General features: G+C 41.4%; 1 protein-coding gene across 1 annotated transcript in view; it reads right to left on the minus strand.

Annotated features, from left to right (window-relative positions):
* SUSD5 (sushi domain containing 5) overlaps positions 1-27,307 on the minus strand; it is a 72,402-nt gene that overhangs the window by 16,265 nt on the left and 28,830 nt on the right. Inside the window, exons 3-4 of the mRNA XM_032798790.1 lie at positions 26,743-26,861; positions 10,284-10,472 (exon numbers count right to left, since the gene is read on the minus strand). Of these exons, the coding sequence (XP_032654681.1) occupies positions 10,284-10,472; positions 26,743-26,861 (308 nt within the window). The remainder of the gene's footprint in view (positions 1-10,283; positions 10,473-26,742; positions 26,862-27,307) is intronic.

The following is a 27,307-nucleotide window of genomic DNA, read 5'->3' on the forward strand; positions in this document are numbered from 1 at the left end:
CTTCAGAAATCTACGTTAGCCTCGGACCATGGACGCACAATGCCGAATTACTGTGCCTAGTGTGGCCGCATGAAATCGAATTTATAACATCAGTTTTATAAAACCGATTTTAGCTAATTCGATATTATCCCGTAGTGTAGACGTGGCCTGACTGTAAAGCACAATAGCTGTTCCTCACTATCTCCTCATATAGACACTCTTATTCCACAATAAAAGTGTCTTTGTGGATTAAGTTTATCCACAAGAAAGCACTCAATCCAGAATAAAACTGTCCACATGCAGAGCTAGTGAGGAATAGCTATTGCACTTTACATTCACATCCTAGTTTATTTCACTAAAGCTTCCCCATGTAAACAGGGTCTAGGGCACTTTTGAAAATATAGCAGCTGTAGTACTAGTGATGACTCACTTTTACTGAGAACTGTTTTGACTTTTCCTCCTTTTTACCCAGTATCTGCTGGTGTCTATTCATGACATGAAATAACTGAGCAGATCCCAAACATTCCAGGCATGTGTATTCTGAAATGGAGACAGTAACACCAATCACTGTATTCCACCATTCCATCATTTGGAATTTTGAGAGTCTCTTTCTGTTCTACTTGTCTGGTCCAGTTGTGTCATGACTGTCTAATCCTTTTTTTAAAAAGTGGGAAGTTCTACCAGAACTAACTTCTTAGAGGTTTGATACTTCTCTGAACAAGCGGTGAAATGTTGACAAGGAAATTCTGAATACTGTTCCAGTCCCAAGCTTTAGTTATTGAATGGAATTATGTACAAAAAGAGAGAGAGAGAGAAAAAAGCAAAGGAACTCATTTGAAAATTATGTCAGAAACTATATGCAATGGGCCACTTTGGCTGAGTTATTTTTTATCTAAATTAGAAATAAATCTGGTTGCAGGGACAGATCCTCAGCTAGTGTAAATTAAGTCAGTGGCATGTATTACAAATTTATCATGAGTTTTACAATGTTGATTTGTTTTCTTAAAGCACCAGTTCCTGGAGTAATGTCATTTAGTGAGAATCTTAGGGCTGGTCTACACTTCGAGGGGAAATCGATCTTAGATACGCAACTTCAGCTACGTGAATAACGTAGCTGAAGTCGAATATCTAAGATCGGATTATTCACCCGTCCTCACCGCGCGGGATCGATGTCCACGGCTCCCCCTGTCGATTCCGCAACTCCGTTGGGGTTGGTGGAGTTCCGGAATCGATATAAGCGTGCTTGGGGATCGATATATCGCGTCTGAGCAATCGATTTTAACCCGCCGATACTGCAGGTAGTCTAGACGTAGCCTTAGCTTTCACTCTGAAAAAAAAAGGAAATATCTAGCCTTTGTGGTTGCAGAGAAAAGCTTTGAAAACATGTCCCAAATCTATCCTAAATGTTTTTAAAAAATAAGAAAATAAAAAGAATCCCAATTTAAAAAAAAGTCCATGATTTTTAAGCCAGTTTCATGATTTTTTTTTTTGCAGGGAGGGGTTAACAAACTTAACTTCAAGTTGGAATGATGGAGGAGTTGAGGTAAGATACTATGTGGACCTAGCTGAAAGTATTAATTACTAGACAAGATACATTTTCTAAAGGTTAAAAGCCAACAGTGCAATCTTGGCTCCATTCTAGTAAATGGCATATCTTCTAATGACTTTAATGGGAAAAGGATTTCACCCGAAGATTGAGAGCCAGAATGTGTAGGATGGGATTTCCAAGAGGGATGTTTATTGGCCTAATTCTGCTCCCACTTAAGACAACAAGAGTTTTACTAGTGCAGCACTGCCAACCCTAAAAGTTAAAACATCATGAGACAGACCCCCAAAATCACAAGACTTAAAACAAACAAACAAAAAAATAAGACTATTGTCTTTTGTGGGGGAGGCTGTGTGTTGATTTCTGAACTCCCCCTATCCATACCCACTATGTATTGAGTAAAGTGCCTTTGGCTCTGACTGCAGGAGCAATCACTATCTGCCTGATAGCGCAGAACTTCCAGCTTCTCCTCAAACCCCAACATTCTAGTTAAGTTTGTAGACCCTCATCTCCACATCTGTCCATCACCCCCAGCAATTAATTACACACTCTCAGCCCCCACATCTGCCTTTCCCCCGCAGGTCCCACACCAGCTCTGGGGTCCTTCACCCCCTTCCCAGCCAAGGGGGGTGGGAGGAGCTGCAGGTGCTTTTCTCCCCTTTTCCAGGCCTGGGAGGAGGTGGCTGTAGGCTTTCTTCACCCTTTTTCCCCCTTTTTTCTAGGCCTGGTGTTATAAGAATGGTTTTATTGTAGACTCTGCCCCAGACTTCCTGTGTGAGGTGGGCAGATAACTTAACCTATCTGTGCCTTAGCTTTCCCAACCTATAACACTAGAATAAAGCCTATCCACAGTGATATTTAGCATGACTAATACTTGAGCTCCTCCAGTCTAAGGTGCTAAATAATTGCAAATTATTATTGGAAAACTTATTTATTTTGAGAAACACCCCCATCATTAAGATGACCCTAACCCCCCAGTACAGCCATTCCATTGACCGAGCTACCACTTCTTAGGGAGGAGGAGGAGGAGCAGGATTACCTTCAACAATGGGAGAATCCCTCTGGTCACTGTAGTAAGTTCCTGCGCTGAAGTGCTACAGCTATGGCACTGTAGCATTTTAAGTGTAGTAGCTACGATATATACCAAGGCTGAAGGTGAGGGCCAGAAAGGACTGAACGCAGAGGGGCAGTGGAGGGGCTTACCTGCTGATGTCTCACACCAGGAACTGGGCCCAGGGGAACAGTAAGAGGGCTGGAGGAGAGGGGGATGCTCCCCTGGATAGGATGATCTCCCAGCAGAGAGGCTGTGGTGGTTCCCACTGGGAAGAGTGGGGTTGTGCTCCATTTGGAAGGGCTGCGGGGAGGCTACCCTAGCAGAAAGACAGAAGAGGACTGAAGAGAGTCCAGGTGTGGTAGGAGGCATTGATGTGTGATCTGTGAGATATCAAAGGGTGAGATGTATTGGGATTTTAATTACTACATGGACTGGTGTGATCAGTGGAGGCAAGAGAGCCTGATGTAGAACCCTTGGGTTACCTGAGAGGGAAAACTGAGGTGGGTGCACGGTTGTGCCTAAGACAGAAGTCTAGGGGTGTAGTCTTGCCATTGCTGCTTCGCTTCGTGACCCCACTTAGCTGCTTTGGTCCTGCAGATAGCACTGACCATGCAGCTCCTCTGGCCTCCTAGCAACAGGGGCGGTTGTGATGCTACTCCTTCCTGGACTCCTCCCTCTGCTTCCTGTCAGTGAAAAGCAAAGAGGGGCAACCAGCACCACAAGGTGACCAGCTAGAGAAGAATGGGGGAAGGGACCTAGTGACCCCACTACTGGGGTAAACTTGAGAGTCCACCCCCAGCAATAAGGGATTGAGAGATGCTCCCTATCTCACAATAAAAGGGGGCTAAATGTAGGGAAGTGCCAGAGGCAAGGGAGAATAGGGAGGAAAAATGCAGAAATTCTCTCCATCTCCTCCAACAAGGGAACAGCTGAGAAACATGCCCCATGGGGCGGAAGTGAAGCTTGGTACCCTCTGATGGGGCATTAGTGCCTCTCAAGAAGGGGCAGTGAAGGGGAATAAGACACTTCCCTCAGGAGCAAAAGAAAGTGGAATAGAGACCCTCCCCCACTTGTGAATGAGCCATGAGACTGCTAATAAATGAAACAAATGTCTAAGGGGAATAGGGGGCCAGGAGAGGGAAATGGAGACCCCCAAGTGTGTGGAATGGGGTGGGAAAAGATTCCACTGAAGAAAAGAGAGACCCCTGCCCCCAATGGGGAATGCCATGAGGAAAGCCAAATGTGAAGACAGTGTAGCGAGACACCAGAGAGGGCGAGGAGCTTCCAGTCGGGCCTAAGGAGAGACACTTACAAAGGGAAGGAGAGAGCAACTGCAAAAAGAGTCCCAAGGGGGAAAACAGAGGTGAGAGCCACCACCATACAGGAGAGGGAAGTGGAGAGACCCACAAGGATGAGGCAGTGAAGCAGATGATCAAATGGTGAAAAGTACCCAAGGTGAGAGAGAGGAATGAACCCGAGTGGGTTGGGGGAAGGGGACTTAGGGCAGACCCCTGGAAGAGGAGACACTCCAGTGAAAGAGACTGTCAGTGAAGAGAGAGATTCCAGGTGCGAGACTACAGTGACACAACCTAGTGGGAGAGAAGAGAATAGGGCAGCAAGAGAGGAGGGTGGAGGGAAGGACAGAAAAATTAATCAGCAGAAAAACAAATGCTGAAAATAACAGAAAGAGACAGATGAAGAGATAGAAGAAAATAAAAATGTTGAGTGACAGTTGACAAGGAATAGAAGATAAATCATGGGAGACACAGTAAGTTACTATTCTTATCTGGCTAGCACCAATAGTTGCAAGGCACTTTACAGACTGGTATAAATTCAAGGTGCATGCCCTAAAGACCTTACAGACTACACAGGTAATGTATAAATGAAGGAAAATAAGTAGTGACGAAAACCAATACAATTGACATTTTGTTTGGATTTATTACTTTACGTTTAAAGAAAGCTTAGTGCCAGAAGAGTACCTGAAAACACTTTGATTTTTATATGGCAGGAACCTTCACGTGAAATGATTGTACAGAAGTAGGGGTGTTTGGCTGGTCTGGTTCTATGGGTATTAGAGCCCCAGTGTCCTGTGTATGGGATGCGGGTAACATGCTTTGTTTTATTGTTAACAATGATGCTGACTTCTTCAGTATATTTTTCTATGTTTCTGTGTGCATCTGATGAGAAATGTATGAGAGTATTAAGAGGTTTGGTGCAGGAAAATTAACATTTTAAAGGAACAAATTTTGGCCATGTTGTGGCAATTTATTGAAGTACAGATATAGATAAGCTTACTTTTTTTGGTTCCAAGTTTTAGAGTTTTTGTAAATTTTCTAAAATTCAGAAAATTGTGCAAACTTTATTCAAAATCTATTGGTGGAAGATGCCTGGTCCTTCTCTCTCTGCCCCCCCCCCACCTCCTTTTCTTTCTCAGCCTTCCCAAACACTTCTTCAGTTTCCCCTGCTTTGGTTGGCTGTCTACAGGTGTGTATGTTGCCCCCAAATTTCCCACTGGTGATGGCAATAATGAAAGCATTAGAGTCGAAAGGGCTGCAAGCATTTTAAGAACTGTGTTGTCTAAGCCTGCTGGGAGCAGAAATATGTGACAAAATGTTGAAGATGTCAGTGATGCATTGTCTACACTAGTGCTCCTATCATTGGTGGAGCTGAATAACCGATACTATGTCTACACTACACAGCTTCTAATGACACAGCTGTGTTGCTACAGCTATGCCACTAAAAAGTGCACAGTGTAGCTGCTGTTTGTCATCTCTCCTGCCGACAAAATAACATCCCCCTGAAAGACAAAAGTTTTGCTGACAACACCACTGTGTTGGCAGGAGCACTCTCCTGCCGACAAAGCTAATGCTTCTCATTGGGAGTGGAATTTTTTTAACACCTCTGAAAGACAAAAGTTTTGTTGTTCAGTTGCCAGTATAGACAAAGCCTGAGAAACTTTAGATAAAATATCCTAGTGTAAACCAGGTCTAACTGTGAGCTCTTTGTTTTTTAGGAAAGATGTCTAAAGAGGGGTGATATGCATCAATTTTAGGTCTGGTCTTACTTAGCATCTTCATTAATGCACTGGAGGAGGGAATAAAGTGTGTTAATTAGGTTTGCAGAGAAGACTCATTTGGATGATCAGGACAGACAAATTATGTGAAGTGTAACAGCTGAGTGAAAGGTACAGGAAAGAAATAACAAAATGAGATTTAACTTGGACAAATGCAAGCTAGCTAATCTTGAAAAAAACAATATGGAACACTGATTTATTAGAAGGTTGATACTTGGAAATCAGTAATGCTGAAAGAAACCTAGAGGTGATAGTGGACAACAAATTTAAAATAAGCTTGCAACGCAATATAACACCACGAATGTGATGGATGTGGTTTTGGGATGTATTCAAAGAGACAATCTGCTCAACTTTGATGATTCCAAACTTAGACTGTAGGATTTAATTCTGAGCATCTCTGAATTCCCTCCAATTTGCCTAGGTCTTTCTAGAGAGCAATAAGAAGGTAATGAACACTTCACAGGATTAGGCCCCAAGTCTCTCTAAAATTAATGGGAGCTAAGGCACTCAGCTCTTTATAGAAGAAACTGAACACTTTGCAGGATTGGGCCAAAAAATTAGCAGACAGGTGCATTCTGCACAAATTTCAGTTTCTGACAGATTTCAAGATGGAGTCACATTAGAACAATGACAACATAATAATGGTATGGATAACACAGCAATATCTATAGTTGAGAGAACCATGTTTTATATATGCAGCTCTTGCAACTTTACTATGAAAGGACATAGAGTTTTCAGATATGTACTGTATACTGCCTTTAAGTATCCAAAGGCAAGTGCAAAATCCAGTTTTTCATTCCAGTAGCCCAGGCTGTAGCAACTCTGGTGTTGTGTGTGGAAAATAAACATAGCATAAGACATACAAAACCTGCATTCACATCTTGTCCACTCTATCTGGTAAACAATGTATTTGGCTCACTAACAGTCTCCGGGCTTAACTACCTTGAACTGCTTTGAAAAATGAACTTCTGATTTTGTTGTAACATCAGCAGTTAATTCCCTTCCTTAAGAAACAAAACAAGTACGGTAGGTTAAAGACCTATGAGTCCCACATCAGAATTAGCAAATACAAAATAATAAACAGCAGATCACTGCTAAGGGGCTGGTTCTAACATCATAGCTGGAGGCACGTGCCCAGAGCTTATTTACAGTAAATGGGAATTGTGTACTGCAGAGAAAGTAGGTTTGTGAGAATGAGAAGAAAGATAGTGAATGTAAGGCAGGGTTATTAAACTGAAGATGAACTCTAGTAAAATATATTGAATACCCTCCAGCAAAAGCACAACAGCAATATGGCACCATGATGCAACATCATCCTGCATGACATGATGAAGTCTCATAAATCCACAGAGATTACCATCATTGGTGCACTTTAAAAGTGGGTGGCGTACAACTTGAATTGCAGGTACCACTTTGCCCTAGGGCTTGAAAATCTGGTATGCTAGGAATGGTGTTCACACTTCTGTATATGCTAATAACCAAATCCAGCCCTCCCTCCCATGTATGCAACTCCATTCAAGTTGTTTACATTCAGTGCCACTCCCTTCCTTCTTGGCCTAAATTAATTGTCTCTTTCCTGATCTGGCTCACCAGAAAGAATGATCATGTCTCCTATGACCCCAAAAAGACTGGGAGACACTCCTGGGACAAATCTGGCTGGTCAGCACCCAGAAACCAGAGGAAACAAAGAAAATAGGAGACAGTAAACCTAATCAGAGAATTGTTTGGGTGGAACACTGAGTCAACAGAGTCAGCATGAGTGTCTGCATGAACAAATAGCCAGTAACTGGTGCCCAAGTTTTTGGGGTCAAAATTATATCCAGAGAAAATGACATGATGGATATCAGAAGCAACTAACCCTTAAAAGATGCCTTTAACAGCAGTTAGTGGTATCTTTTTCATTGCCAGAGACTACTGATACATTGAATTCCAGTGTAAAAGGCTTAAGATTCCGTAAAAAAGGAAACCATACGTGATAAAACAGTGTAATTAGTTTCTTAAATAACTGCATCCCTCCCTCTTGGATTTTTCAAAAGATACTGGGTTTATTAAAGAAATGCACATATCTTCATAGCCTGACATGGCCTGGCCTGACATGTATAATTAACACATGGACCGAGGCCTCATTTTTTGGAAGAGAGAATTATGGAAGGAAATAAATAATCAGGTTGAAAACAGAATTTTTGTGCAAAATAAGGTAAATAAATAGATCAGTAGGCTAAGAAGATAGAATGTCTGAACCAACTAAGACTTTGTCTACACTAGCACTTTTATTGGTAAAACTTTTGTCAGTCAGAGGTGTGAAAAAACACCTCCCTGACTGACATGTTTCACCAACAAAAGCGCCGATGTGGACAGTGCTACTTTGATGGGAGACGCTCTCCTGCCAACATAGCTACCACCACGTGTTGGGGGTGGTTTAATTATGCTGGCAGGAGAGTTCTCTCCCATCAGCATAGAGCGGCTACCCAGGAGACCTTACAGCAGCACAGCTGCACTGGTACAGCTGTGCCCTGTAAGATCTGTAGTGCAAACATGCAGGGAACTATCTACTATGAACTAGACAACAAGGGACAAGGAATGTGGAGATGAAGTAAAGAGGAAGTTAAATAATGGCCAGTATATGCTGCACAGGGATTGGTTCCTGCAAAGTAACCAAGCCAAGCCAAAAATGTGTGATGCAATGTATAGTAAATACGAGATGTGTAATGTATAAAAAGGGAGAAAGATTCTAAGTAACTTTGGAGCTGTGATGTACCCTGGATCCATTTCTCTCCCTCCCCTTCACCATGTTTGGGTCTGATCAACTTAGCAAAGCATTGCTGTATGCCAAATTAAGATACCTGAGTGACGAAGGGTGGAGTCAAACTGAGTTCTTGGGAAGCGGAATGGAAAGAGGTCTTGGAGGGAATCCCAACAATATGCAGGGCCAAATCCTGCACTTAGTTACACCCATTCCACTTCACTGTGCAATAGCGTGAAGAGTTTGATCCACACTCTTTTGCAAAAAATATGTAGATGGCAAGTTTATAGGGCCAAATTCACCATTGGTGTAACTCCATTGGTTTTAAAGCCTATGCACCAGGGATAAACATAGCACTAAAGGTTAAAATATTTAATTTTAATTAGTCTTTGCTTCTCACAAAGGAAGCTTCCGCTGATGACTTCAGAGCATACTGGTACTAGTATATTTATCACTCTGCCTTGTTACTGTTATTATCTATTAATTGTGTAACAGAAGTTCCCAAAGGTCCTAAACCCACAGTGCCTGGTTGTTGGACAAACACTGGAAGACATGGTAACCCTGGACCTTTTGCCATATTAGAAAGTGATATGGAACTCTGTGTTTAAAGTGCTGCCTTGGAAAATGAAATTATTTAGCTGCTTATACTTTATGTTGCTAAGTTTGAATGCATCCATCAGTCCATTTTTCCATTTATCTTGCTGATATGATGCATTTTATTATGGTCTGATGATAAAGTGACACGGTGGAGGTCTTGAGGGAGGGAGGTAGGGAGGGTCTGGGAGTTGCTGTAGACCTTTCTGTGCATCCTGATGAATTTTATGTTGTTTTTCCTAATTATTCCTTGTATAAGGATGATAGCAGCAGAGGAAACAACCAATGTGTTGTAGAATGCTCAGATGACCTTCCAGACCACCAGCTTATTTGACAAACTATCCCTTGATTATTTCAAATGCTTCCCCATACTTTCCCTCATAGCACTCCTCTGTGCTCCCCTCCACACAGCACCCCTGCTGTGCTCAATTTGTTTTCTCTCTAGCCCTTACTTTGTACTCCCCCACCCTTGTTTCCTCTCTGGAGGAGTATCCTGCTGCTGCCTAAAGTAAGATCCTCCCAGCCCAGCCTTCTGGTTACCAGTATAGACTAAATATTCCCCACTCCAGCCCTGCACCTACATTATGCTACACAGCTTCAGTGGAATCAGTTGTCTTGAGGTCCCCCTGAAAATATCTAAGAGGTGACTGGCTTGGTACAGAACCTCAGAGTTACAAACACCTCGAAAATGGAGGTTGTTCATAACTCTGAAATGTTCGTAACTCTGAACAAAATGTTATGGTTGTTCTTTCAAAAGTTTGAACATTGACTTAATGCAGCTTTGAAACTTTTTGTTATGCGGAAGAAAAATGCTGCTTTTAGCCATCTTTATTTAATTGAAACAAGCATAGAAACAGTTTCTTTGCCTTGTCAAATCTTCTTTTTAAACTTTTCCTTTATCTTTTAGTAGTTTACATTTAACATGGTACTGTACTGTATTTGCTTTTTTGGTGTCTGCTGCTGCCTGATTTGTGTATGTCTGGTTCCAAATGAGCTGTGTGGTTGACTGGTCAGTTTGTAACTCTGGTGTTTGTAACTCTGAGGTTTTACTGCATGGTTAAGGGCTCTAAGGGCCATTGGGAGGGCAAGTTGTGGAGGATCACCTGGTGCATAAGCAGCTAGAGAAGCACTTTGTTACACAGCACTGCTATAAACACCTTCAACTGTGCACAGTTGCAGTCAAGTCCTGGGGACTGAAAATATCTCATACCATCTGGGACACTATCAGCCAGACCAGGACTTCCTGACAGCTATGGTTGATAGGAATCTTGGTGTGTATGCTAGGTAAGCTTACCTTTGACACAGGCCTGAACTTGCCCGTACCATTCCCCACAGCTGTCACAGAGCAGTGTAAAAGCAGTGTCTTTGTTGCCCATGACGTAGCCCTGAGCACAAACATATAGCAGCTCATCTCCCATTTCAAACCCAGTGTGACCATGCAGGATCGTGTGAGGGAAGGATGGGGGGTCCCCACATGGTTTGTCTGAGAAGAAAAAGAAACAAGAATTGTTAGGAGAAAATGTAATATGTTGAAGTATATTGCTTAGAATGGTGTTAGACTGGTAAGTCTAGATACAATTGCCTGTATATCCACAGAACACATACACTAGTCACCACATATGGTACACGCTCCCCAGAGTACTTCATAATTATGCATCAGTCATGCCCTGGACAGGCAGAGATAGAGTTAAAAGAGTAGTTTGAGCTTCATGCCCATGCAATTTTGGGTTCTTTGCTGGAGAGGTGTCAGTACCCGTTGGGATGGCAATATGTGTGGACCCATATCTAGTAGGGCTTTTTCCTACATTATAAATCAACCAGCTGCATGAAGGTTACAATGTCTTATCATGTATCTACACTACGAAAAAGGTCAAATTTTGGTCAGGCCTAGATAGCATGTTAGCTAAACCTGACATAAACTCAACCATTTTTTTCTGAGTCAAGACAAGGCTTTGGAAATGGACTGAGACTTCCAGGTCATTCTATATAGTCCTCTAAAGAGTTGTCAGTTGGTGAGATCTAACTTGAGCCAAGTTAAAACCTGTAATGAAAGGCTCAGTAGGCCACTTTCAATCCTCTGAGCCATCCAGTCCCCTATCGAACAGCATATCTAATCTACAGGATTCTCATTAACCTTTTCCTTCTCATAACGGGAACTCATTTACAATCTCAAATTGGCTTCCAAAGAGGAAACGTAATCTTTGAAGCACTGACCCATGTTTTCAAATTCACAAAGACAGTTAGGGTTAATAAAGCTCTGAATTCTCCTGTGAGAAAACTGAGATGCTAAATCAACTTGTTTGTCAGGAAATAAAATATAAAATGCATTTAACTGAATAACTCATTTGACAATACTTGTGTATGCAGCGCTGAGAACCTGAAAGTGAAAATGAATACAGTATAAACATACATGTAATTGACTTAATTGAATTTATTTTTTTCTACCTGAGAGAAATGCAAACAGTAAAAAAACAACAGCCATAGTGAAGAGCAAACTGCATTTTAAAAATTTATACAGTTTTAATAATCTAAGAAGGTGTCAATAGCATAAGGCCAGGCTATTCAGGTAGTAATTAGAGCACAGTGTCCTCTCCTTGCAGATTCTCCCCTCCTCATGAACATCCTGTGGGAGAAGGATTAGTTACAACCATGTCACCATCCCTTCTTGCTTCAGATTCCATAAGCCCCCCCTTGGAAGGCCAAGGGTGTCAGGGGCGACGCCCTACCAAAACCACAATGGACAGTGAATACAACCACAGGACATATTAACTCTTTCGTAGCCCCTTCCACACTTCCTTTCACTCACTCCAGAGGCATTGATGGCTTGGGGGATACTGCTGACAGCATAGCTTCAACAAAGCCACATTGTCAAGGAGTTGGTGCAGATGGCACTGTTCTTGCAAATCTTATGGGACTTGTAGCTTGTGGTGCCAGGACCACTGGTTATCCTGCAGGAGGAGACACCTCAACAATCCTAGGAAAATCCCACAAGATCCTTGTTGTGTTTTCCTGCCCCTAGATCCACTCCCATGGGTATTTCTACTGGCTATCTAGGTTAAGATCCAGGCTATGGGGAATACATTGTTATTAATGATATATGTTTATATGTTGAGAATTATTAGCCTTATTGTGGAACTTTACTGTCATACAGAAAATACTGTTGTTACATGAAGGTGCATGTGGTGGAGGATACTCCTTTGTCAGCATTTCCTCTCAGTATGCGGATGCTTTATGGCCCTCACTGAATGTTTCTGAACCAGGTATGTTGCAAGACCATCAGCCGCTAATTTAGGGGAGACATGAGCAACATTAAATTTCTGGAATTTATTCTCCCTTTAACACGCACATACAGCATCCAAGTTTCAGAAGTTAGTGGGAATTATATATACATCCACTGATAGGAGAACACACCTCTTTGAGCCACGCAAAGCTCAGTTTATGCTCTGTATCATGTAGGCTTGGCACCTGAGGAAGTGAGAAGCAGTTACCAGCTAATATGTTTCCTGTGAACTGATAAGAGTGATTAGATTGACATGGGTGAAAAGAATAAAAAATATTTGGCTGCCACATGGGAAAGCTACAGACCACTGGAATAGGTGTACTCTATTTGTGTAGTTATATTAATTAATGTTGAAAAGAATTAGGTGTTTGCACTGAGGAGAGAATTGATCTCAAAGCATTCTAGTAATAGAGTTACTTATTTGAAGATATCCTAACCTACAGTCAAGCTGCAAAATTATGGGGCATGGTGGGGGAAATTAGCATCTCCATACTTTAAATATACCTTATTCTTAACACATTTGATATGTACACTATATCCTTTCAGGAGATAGAGCTGAAGGGCTAGGGTTGCCAGTTTTGGTTGGATGTATTCCTGGAGATTTCATCACATGACACAATCTTTAAATAAAGATTAATCTTTAATTCCTGGAGACTCTGGGTCAATCCTGGAGGGTTGGCAACCCTGTGAAGGGCCCTAGCTACAGAGCAACCTAATGGAGGAGATAAAATGGAGCCTGTCCTTCTTCAGAGCATGCTGCAAAGTGTGCCTGTTTCCCATAACCCGTCCACATAAACAAATAATTAGTGACACTCAATTTAAAAGGAAAAAAAAGAGAAGAGAATTTTCAAGAACTTGGGCAAGGTTCTTGAAGACCACAGTCAGCTGTGATATTGTCCAAGTATAATGCTACGTAAATGTAAATTACTATAGTGATGGGTGCCCTAGAAATACCTAAGATAGATGCACTGAGATGTCCATCTACATCCTACCTTAAGCAGTTGGTAACCAACTCCCACAGAAAAGGATAGTGCAAGTGACTGTGCATCCAGTAATCATTCATAACTTTAGAAGACCTTTTTAAATACAGGTCAGTAACTCTTCTTATTATGGGGAAATTTTCTGTACTTTACCTTGCTCTTGAAGAGTAAAGTTAGAGAGAGTTTTACCAGCCTTTCAAGATATTAAAGCACATTAGCACCAGCAAAAACACTTTTTTTTTTGCTCAAGAACAGGGGATCAAGGTTAATAGATTCAAGATCTTAAGGTTAGAAGGGACCCTTATAATTACCTAGTCTGACCCCTGGCATAAAAAACCCCCACAGAATTTCACCAAGTAGTTCCTGCATCAAGCGTGTGATTTCTGATTTGAGTCAGAGCATATATTTTAGAAATACATCAATCATGATTTAAAGATTTCAAGTGAGGGAGAATGTACCACATCCCTAAGTCAGTAATTCCGATGGTTAGTTACCCTTACTGTGAAACACTGTGCCTTATTTATAGTGTGAATTTGTCTAGCTTCAGTTTCTAGCCATTGGATCTTGCTATGTCTTTTTTGTCTGCTAGTTAAAGATCCCTCTGCTATCACAAATTTTCTCCTTGTGTGGGTACTTAGAGACCATGATCAAGTTATCTCTTAATCTTCTCTTTGTTAAACTAAATCGATTGAGCTTCTTAATCTCTCATTGTAAAGCAGGGTTTCCAGATCTCAAAGGAGGTGGCAGTAGTCAAAGTAGAATATAATGAGAGCCTGCATGAAAGAATTGGCTGTAGGAATGGAAAGAAAAGGGAAAGATCTTGGTGGTGTTGATGCACAAACCCTGGATGTGGAATATGTGAACCCTTGGCATGAGACTATTCTCCATGGTCTTGCCTTCACTGCACAGTTCACTCAAGTGACAGGCATCTGAGTGTGACCACTCAAATTTGCCTAGCTTGAGTCAGAGAGCCAACACTGCAAAGCCAGACTTGAATTACTGCATCCATAAAGGTGCTGCACTCATTTGTGTGAGGTGGCAGGACTTCAGGGGGGCATAGCCCATGGTTCTTAACTGCACTAATCTGAGCTGCTTTCTCTGCATTCTTTCATTGTATTGTGAGAGAACTTGTCTGTCCTTTCTGGACACCTGTGCAGAAGTGGTCTTGGCTAGCAACTCATTAAAGTAAACCACTTGCAGCTTGGCATGCTTCAGACTTCTGTCTGTGGCCACTGTTCCAGCAGGTGGGAAGGCCGGGGTCCAACTTGGAGCAATGGTCTGTACCAAAATTTGGCATTAATGCACATTTCATTTTGGGAAGAGGACGCAGGTATAGGGCATGAAAGCTGGTGGAGGGTGTTTCTGCAGCAGCTTGTCTCTATGAGAGAATGGGGGTCACCAGGAGAAAGCAGAAATATGGCTTACTAAGGAGATCATGTTACATGGATGTAGAAATAGAGGAGTGGGGACAGCTGATGCAGATTTTAATAGCTGATGAATCTCCCTATGCTGACTGGCAGTTCTGAAACGGGGCTGTGTGCTTGGGACATTGCTGATCACCTAGTCCATCTCCTCATAGAACTGGCCTGTTCTCAGTGACTTACAGAGCACTGTGGTCCCTGGTCTTCCCGTATGTGATCTTTATGGACTTGATACTTTTTTCCCTTCTGTCCTGAGGTCCTATCTGGGAGATCCCTTGCTCTGCCAGTTTCCTAGAGACCACATAATCAGACTGTGAATTTCAAGTATTGGTCCTGAAATCAGCCTTTGTGGGCCTCCCACCAGAGATCCACAAGAACCCCCATGTCATCATCTGGTCAGCTGGTAGCATGCTGGAAGACAACCTCCTGGACACCATTTCCTGTACAAGCAATGGTACTGGTGCAATAAGCTGCCTGTGAATGTGGGGTGAAATGCCAAACCAGGCTATATATGTTGGTAGGTGACTTCTGGTACACAAGAAGGGAGTGAATATCTGGCAAGAAAATGCAGCTCAGATAGTGTTGCCAAGCCTCTAGGATTGGTCTGGAGTATCCAGCAATTAAAGATTAATCTTTAATTAAAGATTATGTCATGTGATTAAATCTCCAGGAATACGTCCAACCAAAATTGGCAACCCTAAGCTCAGGTGGAATTGTGAGAAGACATTAGAGAACTAACAGCACTTGAGTGGCTTAGGCCCGTGTTCACACTGCAGAGTGGTTATGTTCATAGTTCAAGTGTTAGCAATACTAGAGCCTATACTGCCTCTTGGGCCAGCTGACGTTCAGTGAAAAGCACTAGCATGCTTGAACAAGAGCTTTTTGTGTATGGACAGGACTTGGATCAGAGGCACCAGTCAGGTGTCAACTCGAGTCAACTGTCCAGAAAAGACAAGGCCTAAGAGTGTTTGTTTGGCACCAACAAATCAGTTAAGGTCAGTGATAGCTCTGGTTACAGAACAGCAATCGATTCAGTAGCCTTTTCTTTACAAGGGGGTTTAAGAGACCTAAATTACTTCAGACTGCATATTTAGTCTTGACTTGGACTTTAGGAGTAATGACCATCTGAAGAAAGTTAGTGGCAGGTGATTTTTCAGTAGCATTGATGTAAGTCTCTATAGAGGAAAAGAAATCCCCAGTTTCCTGTAAATAAACTTTCTTGACTTAAATTAGATGCAGCTGTTGAATCCGTAAAAAGGTTTTCTGAGACATCTTGACTATATTTAAATATGCAAATAAAGGACAATCTGAAATAAACAAATAACTCAATAAAGACACAAACCTCAGTTTCCTCATACAGGTAAATCTCCTTTTGGCAGGATTAGTAATCTTTCCAGTTACCATTCCATATGTTTCACTGACTCCCAGATTCTGGAAGCTACCATGAAACATCTGCCTTCTGATTTCTTTGAAGGTCAGCCAGGAGAATTTTCCCAGAGAGATCTCTGGGGTTTGTGATGAGTTGTCCTATTGTTAAGAGTTTAGAAGAGCTCACTCTTGATGCCAAATCCCTGAAAGATGAGGGTGGCTGCTTTACGTTCCTTCTTGATCTTGGAGATACTTAAGCATGGAGAATTTTTTCCTTTTTCCAGATAAACACTGAGATGAAATGAAATGCAGAGAACCGAAACACAACCATATAAGTGTTCCTTGTAAGCTACTGCTGTTGGGATGCCAATACCTCTTTCATCAGAGAATGGCTGGTAAAAATAACTTTATTAGTTTAAATTACATCATCAGGTAGCTGGAAATTCACTGGCAGCTAAATGCAAAGCTTTGGAAAAGAAAACTACAGAAACTGAAAAACCTCCATGTTCATGGTAAAGCATAGCAAATTAAAAAAACAGCATAAACACATAGAAACCTATAGTTTACTCTTTTAAAGTAAACTTTAAAATGTTTGCCTTAGAAAATTCCAACCAAAATTTGATTTTCCCTTTATTGCTGAAGAAAAAGCAAATTGAAATAACTACACAATCCATCAACTTTTGAGGAATATTTGGAGTCAGAGGTTATGCCTAACAAAATTTGATTTGCATGTCTGCAGTGGAACACTACAGAGATCTCACTCGTTGCCTATAAAATCAATGGTTCAAACAAGGAAGGAACCAGTGAAGCCCAGGAACTATTGATAGAGGTAGTGGTGATGGTGGTGTTTTTCTATTGTTTTTGCTTGTTTGTTTGTTTGTTTTTAAATTACAAAGGAAAATTAGAGTGAACCAAAACTGTTATTTAAATATGATATTGAAAATGCATGTTATGTTTCCCTGGGGAAAAGTCTACTTGATAGCAGAGCCCTTTGATGATTATTCCTGTTTTATTTACGTGTATTCTTGTGAACTTTGCTGTGGAATGGCTTAAAACAGATTGTGTTAACATACAGCCCTTGGGCCAGATCTGGCCTACATGAGGATCACATGGCATATTTGGAACCTGCAGAATGTAATCTCTTTTTTTTTAAATAAAGAACGGTTCTATCCCTAAGTGTTGAGAAGATAACCTTTCAAATGTGAATTGAATGTAAATCTACAGACAGCGTGAAACAGTGACTGAGGTGTGAGCTTGATTTGACCCTTGAAGCTTTAAAAATACCAGCAACCTGCAGTGATGTAAACAATGTAATTCTTTTTCCCCCTGCTTTTCCGCTCCAGCTGTGCCGCAGGTTTTTGTTTTTTTTTAAACCTTGCTTTCCTAATTTTTTTTTTTTTTGCTTCGTTGTTCTGGCAGCTGCCCCCCCCCTTTTTTTTATTCCATTTGGGGCAGCAAAAAAGCCAGAGTCGTCCCTGCTTGTGAATCACCGTGGGCATTTCATGGACATTAACACAGGCTGGTCCGGAGAGGTGCATGACACACACATCTTTCAGAACCCTGGCCTGTTCAGGAAACTGCAAGCAGCGAATTTCTTCCCGGACTAGAAGATCATCATAGGGGAAGTTGAAATGCCCATCGTGATCCTGGGAGACCCTGCCTACCCCTTAATGCCATGCTTATGAAGCCATACACAGGGAACCTTGACAGCAGCAAGGAGTGGTTCAACAATAGGCTGAGGCAAGTGCAGAATGACTGTTGAGTGTGTTTTTGGCAGTTTAAAGGTCTGCTGGTGCTGCCTATATGGAAGGCTTGACCTGGCCGATGACAATATTCCTACGCTTATAGCTGCGTGCTGTACACTCCATAATATTTGTGAAGGGAAGGATTAAAGCTTCACTCAAGGCTGGACTCCTGAGGCTCAGTGCCAGGAGGCTGAATTTGAACAGCCAGAGACCAGGGCTATTAGAGGGGTGCAGCGCAGGGCCATAAGGATCAGGGATGGCTTGAGGCAGCAATTTGAAGCTGAAAGCCACTAATATTTGTTGCTATGCTCAGGAGTGAAGTGCTTGTAATGCTAGGAGGTGATGGTGATTGGTGCAGACGATGCACTATGGAGGTTTAAGAAAATTGCCTGTTGCTTTGCAGATCTCTGTTTGCTTTCAATGAATGGAATAAAGATTGCTTTCAAACCAAAACAATTATTTTATTAAAAACAGCAACCAGAGGAGAGAGAGAAACAAAAAAACACATCAGCACTATGGTGGAAGGGAGAGTCCCAGGCAGAGGTGGAGTCCCGGGACGGTTAAAGATCTGTGTATGTCCAGGTATCATATGTAACCTTGTCCTATGGAGTACAGTGCAGCGGGTACTGTACTTCAGCCAGGCTAACTTGCAGAGGGATGGATATTGAGTGCAGTGACTACTGGGAGTCCGCAGGGCTGGACTGTGATGGGGCAGGAGTGGAATGCAGCGGGTACAGACTGGTCCAGGAGGTTGATAAGAGTGTGTTGGCGGTGTCTGGGGGACACATGGAAAAGAGTTTTGCAGCTGCAGGGCAAGGCAGGTGCGGAGCTGCGTGGTTTGCAGTGCTAGTAGTGCCTGGAGTCTTTCTGCTTGGCGCTCCATAATGTTTAAGAGCCGCCCCATGGCTTCATTCTGGCACGCCACGTTCTCCTTTCGGTCTTTCTTCTCACTGTCCTGCCACTCCTTCAATTCTTGTTTTTTGGCTGTGGCGTGCATCATGACATCATGCAGAAAGTCCTCTTTAGTTCTTTGTGGCCACTTTCTACTTCTGCACAGCCATTCAGCTGGAGATAACAAAGACGGAGGCTGGGATCTCAAGGTCATAACTGTGAAGCCAAAATGCAACATTTTACAGAAGCAGTATTGTTTGCAACCCACGGACTGCTGATTCAGTGATTTAAAACACAGCCACTATTCACACACCTGTCACTAACTGGCTGACCCCAGGCAAGCACACATGAGCCATAAGACTCCCAAAATGGTGAGTAACAGCAGGGGCAGGGGAAATCAGTGTTTCAGGACCATACTGTACACTGGGACATGGCTCTTGGAGAGAGCCAGAACTGTAGGGGGGGGCCTTATAATCATTACTGTCTCCACATTTTCCACGGGCTGTGTTCATTATGAAAGACGTCTCACTGCTGAGGGTGAGCAGGGAATCGAGGGAGGGTCTTCTCCAAGACTGCAGCTTCTGCCCTGGTCCTTATGCGGCTCGCCTGTGTGCAGCAGTGGTCCTCCCCACAGTGATGGCAGAGTGGTGTGGAAAAGTTACCCTTAATGGGGCAAGAAACAAAGCAGTTCTGCCAAAGAACCTGCAGCAGTAGATTGCCCAGTATCTCCTTGAGAGTTTCGTGGAGAGCTCTGAGGCAGATTCCCATGAAGTGACAGAGTCAATGAACACCCTGTTCCACCACTCAGACTAGGCATGTGGTGGTACACTCATCATACAGACACAAGCCTGCTTTCTGCAACCCTCCTGCCCCCAACAAGTCACTCCAGAGATTCCCAAAATCAAAGCCACTTATCAGGGGCCTCCTCTCCTGTTTGTGCTTCACCAAGCTCTAACAGCTGTGACTGGCTAGCCTCCTTCGGGGTAGAGAAGAGCTCCTGGCTGCATGCGTCTCTGACCTCCAGTCATCCTCTGCCTCTGGGTCACCCTCCCACTCCACAAGCTTGTCCAAGATTTCCTCTTCCTGGCTCGGTCCACTCTCGACTGGCCCGTGAGCCACCGAAGTATCCACAGTGGCCTTTGCAGTGGAGGTGGGGTTGCCATCAAATATCACTTCCAGCTCTTAGTTGAACCAGCAGCTTGTGGGAGCAGCGGTCTGCCTCCCACGCCTTGTGGTAACTGTTCCGTAGCTCCTTCACTTTGACCCTGCACTGCAATGTGCCTCAGTCATGGCCTCTTTCTGTCATGCATTGTGAAATCCGTCCATAGGTATCATAATTCCTGCGGCTGGAGCGCAGCTGGGACTGGACAACCTCCTCTCCCCAAATGCTGATGAGATCCAGCAGCTCAGCATTGCTCCAAGCGGGGGATCACCTGGTGCAGGCATGGTCACCTGGAAAGATGCGCTGAGACCACTGCACACATCACCAAGCAAACAGGAAGGGGACTTTTAAAATTCCCAAGAAATTTAAGGGGTGGGCTCGCAGTTGGTTCTCTGAGGACAGAGCAGTAGATTTCTAACTGATGACTGAGAGGGGAGAACGGACATTGTGGGATACCTCCCAGAGGCCAATTGCAGCACTGTAATCGACCAGGGTGTCTACACTGGCATTGTGGCGCTGTAGCCCCAGTGCAGAAAGTTGTATGCCTCTCGTCAGGGTGGTGTTTTTACAGTGCTGCAACTGCGCAGTTTCTGCGCACTAAGTGATTGGTAGTGTGTACACCTCGGGAGTTACACCACAGAAAGCTGCTTTACTGCTCAGAAACTTGCCAGTGTAGACAAGATCCAAGTACATGTAAAGAAATATAACACAATGAGGATGGTAATTTTTTCCTCTTCTGTCTCTTGGCTTTTCTTTTCTTTCCCATTCCAGCCATTACAATATCTTATTTTTCTTGCATTAACATCTATTTTTTGTACTTATTTAAAATTTAGCTTTGGGGCTGTCTGCAGATACACACAAATATATTTTGTATTCAGAGCTGCTGTAAATCTCAAACTATCACAACATTCATCTTTTTCATTCCATACAGGGGTCTTTTTGACAGCAAATGCCAGAATGATGAGATATACTTCCCTGTGGTGTGAAAACAGCATTCTTAAAATATTTTAGCTGCATCTCTCACTGGTAAAACATAACCTTCAAAGATTGCCATCTGACTTTGTGCAATTTAATAGATCTGAATTCTAGAAGTGCAGAGGGAAAGGTGCTGATTCAGAAAATTTTAACTTTAAGTGATTGATTCTGCATTCCTTCTACACTCAAAAATTCTCTTCGATTTTAGAGAACACTGTTACTATTGAGTTCATTAAGAGCCTTGAGTGTGCAATGAATGTAGCATTATGGTCTGTAGGCCTCAGTCCTGCAAATATGTACTCGTACATGGGCCAAACTTCATGCATGTGAGCAGTCCTATTGAATTTACTAACATGTTTAAAGTTAAGCACATGTATAAGTGAATGCAGGATCAGGGTCTTAGAAGAAAATTTTGGAATAGTTTACATTGGAATCTGCTGTGACTCTCTCAAATGCACTTTGTATAGCATTAAGGGTTGTAAAATGCCTTATTTTTAAAGATTTTATTTTAATCCCTAAAGGTTGAGCTCTGCTTAACATTCTGCCAGATTTATTCATTTAACATTAATGATTATATTCCCTCAACACTGTTAAAATCCTGTTGATTAAAGGTGATGATGATATTTCTCTAACAAGTGAGGCTATGTCTATACTACAGATCTTCCAGTGGCACAGTTGTACTGGTGCAGCTACACCGCTGTAAGGTCTCCCGTGTATCTGCTCTCCACCAGGAGGAGAGAGCTCTCCTGCCAGCATAATTAAACCACCCCCAGCGAGCGGCGGTAGCTATGTCTGCAGGAAAGCGTCTCCCACTGACATAGTGCTGTCCACACCAATGCTTTTGTTGGTGAAACTTTTGTCAGTCAGTGGTGTTTTTTTCACATCCCTGACCAACAAAAGTTTTACCGAAAAAGTGCTAGGGTAGACAAAGCCTGAGTTAATAGGTCTCAATGAAAAGTAAAATAATTGAAAGATTTAGACCTGTAGTTAGTCTTTTTGACAAAGCTGCAAAACAGGTTGGTCTTGGGCCATGTCTGTAGTTGCTACTGTGAGGTACCTAGCATATTTGTAGGATCTTAATAATAATAATTAATATAGTGTTATTACTCACCTGGGGTGAAACTGCTGCTTCTGAAATCTAGGATATTCTTTCAGCAATAATTCAATTGCTTAATACTACTATCATTATTATTTATATAGTGTCACAGATGTGCATAATGCTTTACATGCAAATAAAAGATATAGTCCCATCTTACATTGTAGGTATCCAGTCCTGCAAAGTACTGAGTGCCTCCTGGGAGGACAGGAAGTACTGAGGTCCTGTACCCTACAGGCTTCATTCTTCTCTAATTTTACATCAATTACATGCCATTCTAAATCCAGTGAATTCAGTGGTTACTTCTGAGTTACACCAGCATAAGTGATAAAAGAATCAGACTATGTACGTTTGGGCCTAGGGTTAGATAAAACACGAAATAGCACAGGGATGAGGATTAATGGACGTCAATCCACAAAAAACTATATGAACACTAAACCCAGCTATGGGGAAATCTATGTATCCAGTGTATTCAGAATAGGTTAGAGCTAAATATTACACCCATTGAAGTCAATAGGCTTTTGCCCTATTTTAATAGGATCAGGATTTGTCTTTTAGTATTTTTTTGTAACTCTCCCATAGCAAACATATATTAAAATCAATTTTTTTCAAAAAGAGGGAAAAATCATATAAGCATTAGAATGTTGATATTACATTCCAGAGAATTAGCCACAGACTGTAACAGTGATTGGCTCCGTACAGCTGTCATTCAGAAATACAGTGAGCAGCCAAGTTTTATGATAATTAATATACTTCACAAAGGGTATCATGTGTGAAAAGACTGCAGCTTTTTTTAAAAGAACTTCACAGGCAACCAGCCAAGTGGAACAATTTGTCATGAAGAGGCTCAGGTCTCAGATCAGCCAACCTTTACTTAAGCGTTCTTGTTAAAACGTAAATTGTTTATCCAGTATCTATCTGTTGAATATTCAAGCATGAGGGCACCTTGTGGTCATCTGGAAATATTGCTGAATTAAATATTGCTGAATTAAACACTGTGTGTTGGTATAGTCACCCTTTCTCTCATCAGGAGCCTCCCTGCCCCGCACAAATGAGCTGCTCAGAAATTGTCTCTTCTGTATCAATATTTCATTTCCCTCAGTTTTCATTGTGCAGTTCCACAGTGTCCTAAAACAATTTCTTCCATATTTTGAAAAACAGTTTTTATGGTGTATTTGTATTGCAATAGGGCCTACGAGCCCCAGTCACAGGCCAGGACCCTGCTAGTCACTTCACAAGCACAAAACAAATAGAATCCCTCCCTGCCTCACAGACCTTACTATTTAAGAATAAGACAAGGGACAACAGGTAGAGACAGGCAGGCAGAGCACAATGAAACAATAAGATAATACTGCCCAGCATGACAGGCAGTGGTATCAGTACCATAACTACTTAATCATTGCCCAGTTTTTATAGGCCACACAGCAAGAGAGAGTTTTAAGGAGGGATTTGAAGAAGGAAGATGAGATGGTTGGGTGGATATTTATGGGAGCTTCTCTTGTGTGACAGGCAGCATGGGAGAAAGGTGCTTGTTTCAAAATGCAACAGTTGGGTGAGGAAAATGGCATCAAAGAGTAGTAGGTGAAAGTTGACATGATAATCAATGACAAATGATAGGAAAGGCTGGGGAGAGGCTGTGAAGGGCCTTGAAAGTGAAGACATATAGTTTATGTTTGGTGCCACTGAGAAGGGGGAGCCAGTGGAAGGATTCAAAGACAGGGGTGACATGGTCAAAGTGACAAAGTAGCACAATGATCTTTGCAGAAGTTACTGAATAGATAGAAAACTGGACCTTTTCAAGTCAAATGTTGCAATATTTGATTGTCTAATAATAGATCAGATATACTGCACACCTTTTGTCACTTCAGCTTGATATTGTCATGTCATTATATTCACAGGCTTGACTAAGATTAGGGCTGTCAAACGATTAAAAAAATTAATTGTGATTAATTGCGATGTTAAACAATAATAGAATTCTATTTATTTAAATATTTTGGGATGTTTTCCACATTTTCAAATATATTGATTTCAATTACAACACAGAATACAAAGAGTAAAGTGCTCACTTTATATTTATTTTTATTACAAATATTTGCACTGTAAAAAACAAAAGAAATAGTATTTTTCATTCACCTCATACAAGTACTATAGTACAATCTCTTTATCATGAAGTTGAACTTACAATTGAGAATTATGTACAAAAAAACCTGCATTCAAAACAAAACAAGTGTATAACTTTTGAGTCTACAAGTCCACTCAATCAAACCAGCCATACAAGTTTGGTACAATTGCAGGATATATGCTGCCCGTGCGTTCTGTTTACATGTCACCTGAAAGTTGAGAATAGGTAGTCCCATGGCCCTGTTTAGCGTGTGTCGCAAGATATTTACTGCCAGATGTGCTAAAGATTCATATGTCCCTTAATGCTTCAACCACCATTCCAGAGGACGTGTCCATGCTGATGATGAGTTCTGCTCAGAACGATCCAAATACGGGTAAGACAGAACAGGAGACATACAATTCTCCCATAAAGAGTTCAGTCACTAATTTAATTTAATTTAATTTTAAGGAGCATCATCAGCATGGAAGCATATCCCTTGGAATGGTGGCTGATGCATGAAGGGGCATATGAATATTTAGCATATCTGGCATGTAAATACTTTGCAACACTAGCTACAAAAGTGCCATGTGAATGCCTGTTCTCACTTTCAGGTGACATTGTAAATAAGAAGCAGCAGCATTATCCTCCCATAAATGTAAACAAACTTGTTTGTCTTAGCAATTGGCTGAACAAGAAGTAAGACTGAGTGGATTTGTGGGCTCTAAAGTTTTACATTGGTTTGTTTTTGAGTACAGTTATGTAACAAAAAAAAAAATCTACATTTTAAATTTTGCTTCACCGATAGAGATTGCACTATGGTATTTGTATGAGGTGAATGGAAAAATACTATTTCTTTTGTTTATCATTTTTACAGTGCAAATATTTGTAATAGAAATAATAATATAAAGTGAGCACTTTACACTTTGTATTCTGTGTTGTAATAGAAATCAATGTATTTGAAAATGTAGAAAAACATCCAAAATATTTAATACATTTCAATTGGTATTCTATTGTTTAAGAGTGTGATTAATCGTAATTAATTCTTTGAGTGAATTGTGTGAGTTAATTGCGATTAATCAACAGCCCTACTCAAGATTTGTTAAAACACTCTAAGCACTGTGTGAGTTTACTCTTTTTCAAGTACTGTGTCAGTCAATGCCATCTGCCTATCTCTGTCCTTTTTTGAAGTGGCACACAAAACCACATTGTGGGCTTAACAGGTCATCCCCACTATTCCATCATCCCAACTGTACAGTCTATATTTTATATAAAAATTCTCAGATTCAAATTATTCTGTTACACAAACATATATCTAGAGAAAATCCACTGATATCCATGGAGTTAGTTTGGATGTACAGGGTGTATTTGAGAGCACAATTTGTCCCTCAGTTTTTTATCTGAATGAGGAAAACAGATTATAGATTTAATTCCACATGCTGAGTTCAGAATACTGACTCCCTAGCTGCCAAAATCTTCCAGTAGCCGTAAGGGCCAGTGTGACTCTCAACTGCACAGAATTTGAATGCCTAAATTTATCCAGTTCCGTATACTGCTGAAAATGAAATTGAATTTCCATACTGGAAAGTGGCTTTTAAAAGTATTATCAATAACAATATTTTTCTCATAATGCATCTTTACTGGTGAGCCATGATATCTGAGTATCTACAACTAAGGTTAACCTCTAGCACAGTACTTTAGTTTCACCTTCAGGATGAACCATGACATCCAGAGTCCCCAAAGCAGGCCTGATCTATACCAACTGACTGGCATACCTTGTAATCGTAATGCATGCAGCACTTCATGCCAACACATGAATAGCCATCTTAAGTGTTTCACTAATATTATTTGCACTGGTTTGTTGCAATATGAGGTCTTAGCTGTGTAGTATTAGATGATTTCTTCCTAGAGTAACTTTACCAACAATACAATGTTTTGTACTGGGAAATTATCTGAAAACCCCTGTTCCCACCAATACAGCTGAGCACTATCAGTGCTTCTTGAATCCCAGAATGTATTGGTACAACCATGGTTGTAAGTAGAGCTGTGTGAATATTGATTTATTTTTTTTTTGATTCATGAGTAATTCCAAAAAAATGTGTGTGGGGGAATCATTTTGGGTCAAACTGATTGTTTTGTTTTGTTTTTTGTTTTTGACATTTTCAGTAAATCAAAAAATAAGAAAAAAAGGAGGCGAGAGAGAGAGATTTTGTCCATTATGAAAAGAAACATGTTATTTCAGTTTTGAGTGTTTTAAAAATAAGTTGGAAGGAAATTTCTAAAGGAACCAAAAACTCAAAACATTTAATTTTGCAAATGTAATTAAATGTTCTAACTCCTGAGATTTTTGTTTTTTGACATGAACAATTTAGCAAACTACTTTGTGAAGTGTTTGTGTTGCTGAATCTGAATTTTTTTGCAGAAAAAAGTTTTGGACAAAAGAAATTAACCCAGCTCAGGTTGTAAGATGTGTTTTGTGAACACCAAAATGGTTCTATCAGTAGCCTTATTGCTGTGTGAATTTGCTAAACTCTTGCAAGAATAAGTTGGACCACCATGTCATGCAACTCATATCCTTGCAACAGGTTCCTCACTTAATGGAGACACACTGTAAGGATTTATTTTGCAAAATTTCCCATAATTGCTCCCACTAGTAGAAAAATGTAAGAAAAAAGTCCTTTTTTGTAGGCAAGACAATGGTGATAGTACATTGTTTCAATGACATATCAGTGCTAACCTTCATCTTTCACACAAAATGCATTGTATCTGCCACTGGGAGAGGGATCATTTTCAATGTTAACATCGATAGCTTTCACACTCTGTTCGTTGCTGCCTGTCTTACTGCACACCATTGTCCTAAAACAGAGAAGAAGGAGAACAAAATCAGAAGTTCTGCAGGAACTGTACTGCACATATAGGTGAAATTGGTTGGCCTTATATCACTTCGTAGACTCATAGACTTCAAGGTCAGAAGGGACCATTATGATCTAGTCTTACCTCCTGCACAACATAGGCCACAGAATCTCACTCCTGTAACAAACCCCTGATCTATGTCTGAACTATTGAAGTCCTCGACTTATGGTTTAAAGACTTCAGGTGGTAGAGAATCCTCCAGCAAGTGACCCGTACCCCATGTTGCAGAGGAAGGCGAAAAAACCCCAGGGCCTCTGCCAATCTGCCTTGGAGGAAAATTCCTTCCCGACGCCAAATAGGGCGATCAGCTAAGCCCTGAGCATGTGGGCAAAATTCACCATCCAGACACCCAGGACAGAATTCTCTGTAGTAACTCAGATCCCAGCCTA

This window comes from Chelonoidis abingdonii, chromosome 2 (assembly GCF_003597395.2).
Source record: "Chelonoidis abingdonii isolate Lonesome George chromosome 2, CheloAbing_2.0, whole genome shotgun sequence".
Classification (NCBI taxonomy): domain Eukaryota; kingdom Metazoa; phylum Chordata; order Testudines; family Testudinidae; genus Chelonoidis; species Chelonoidis abingdonii.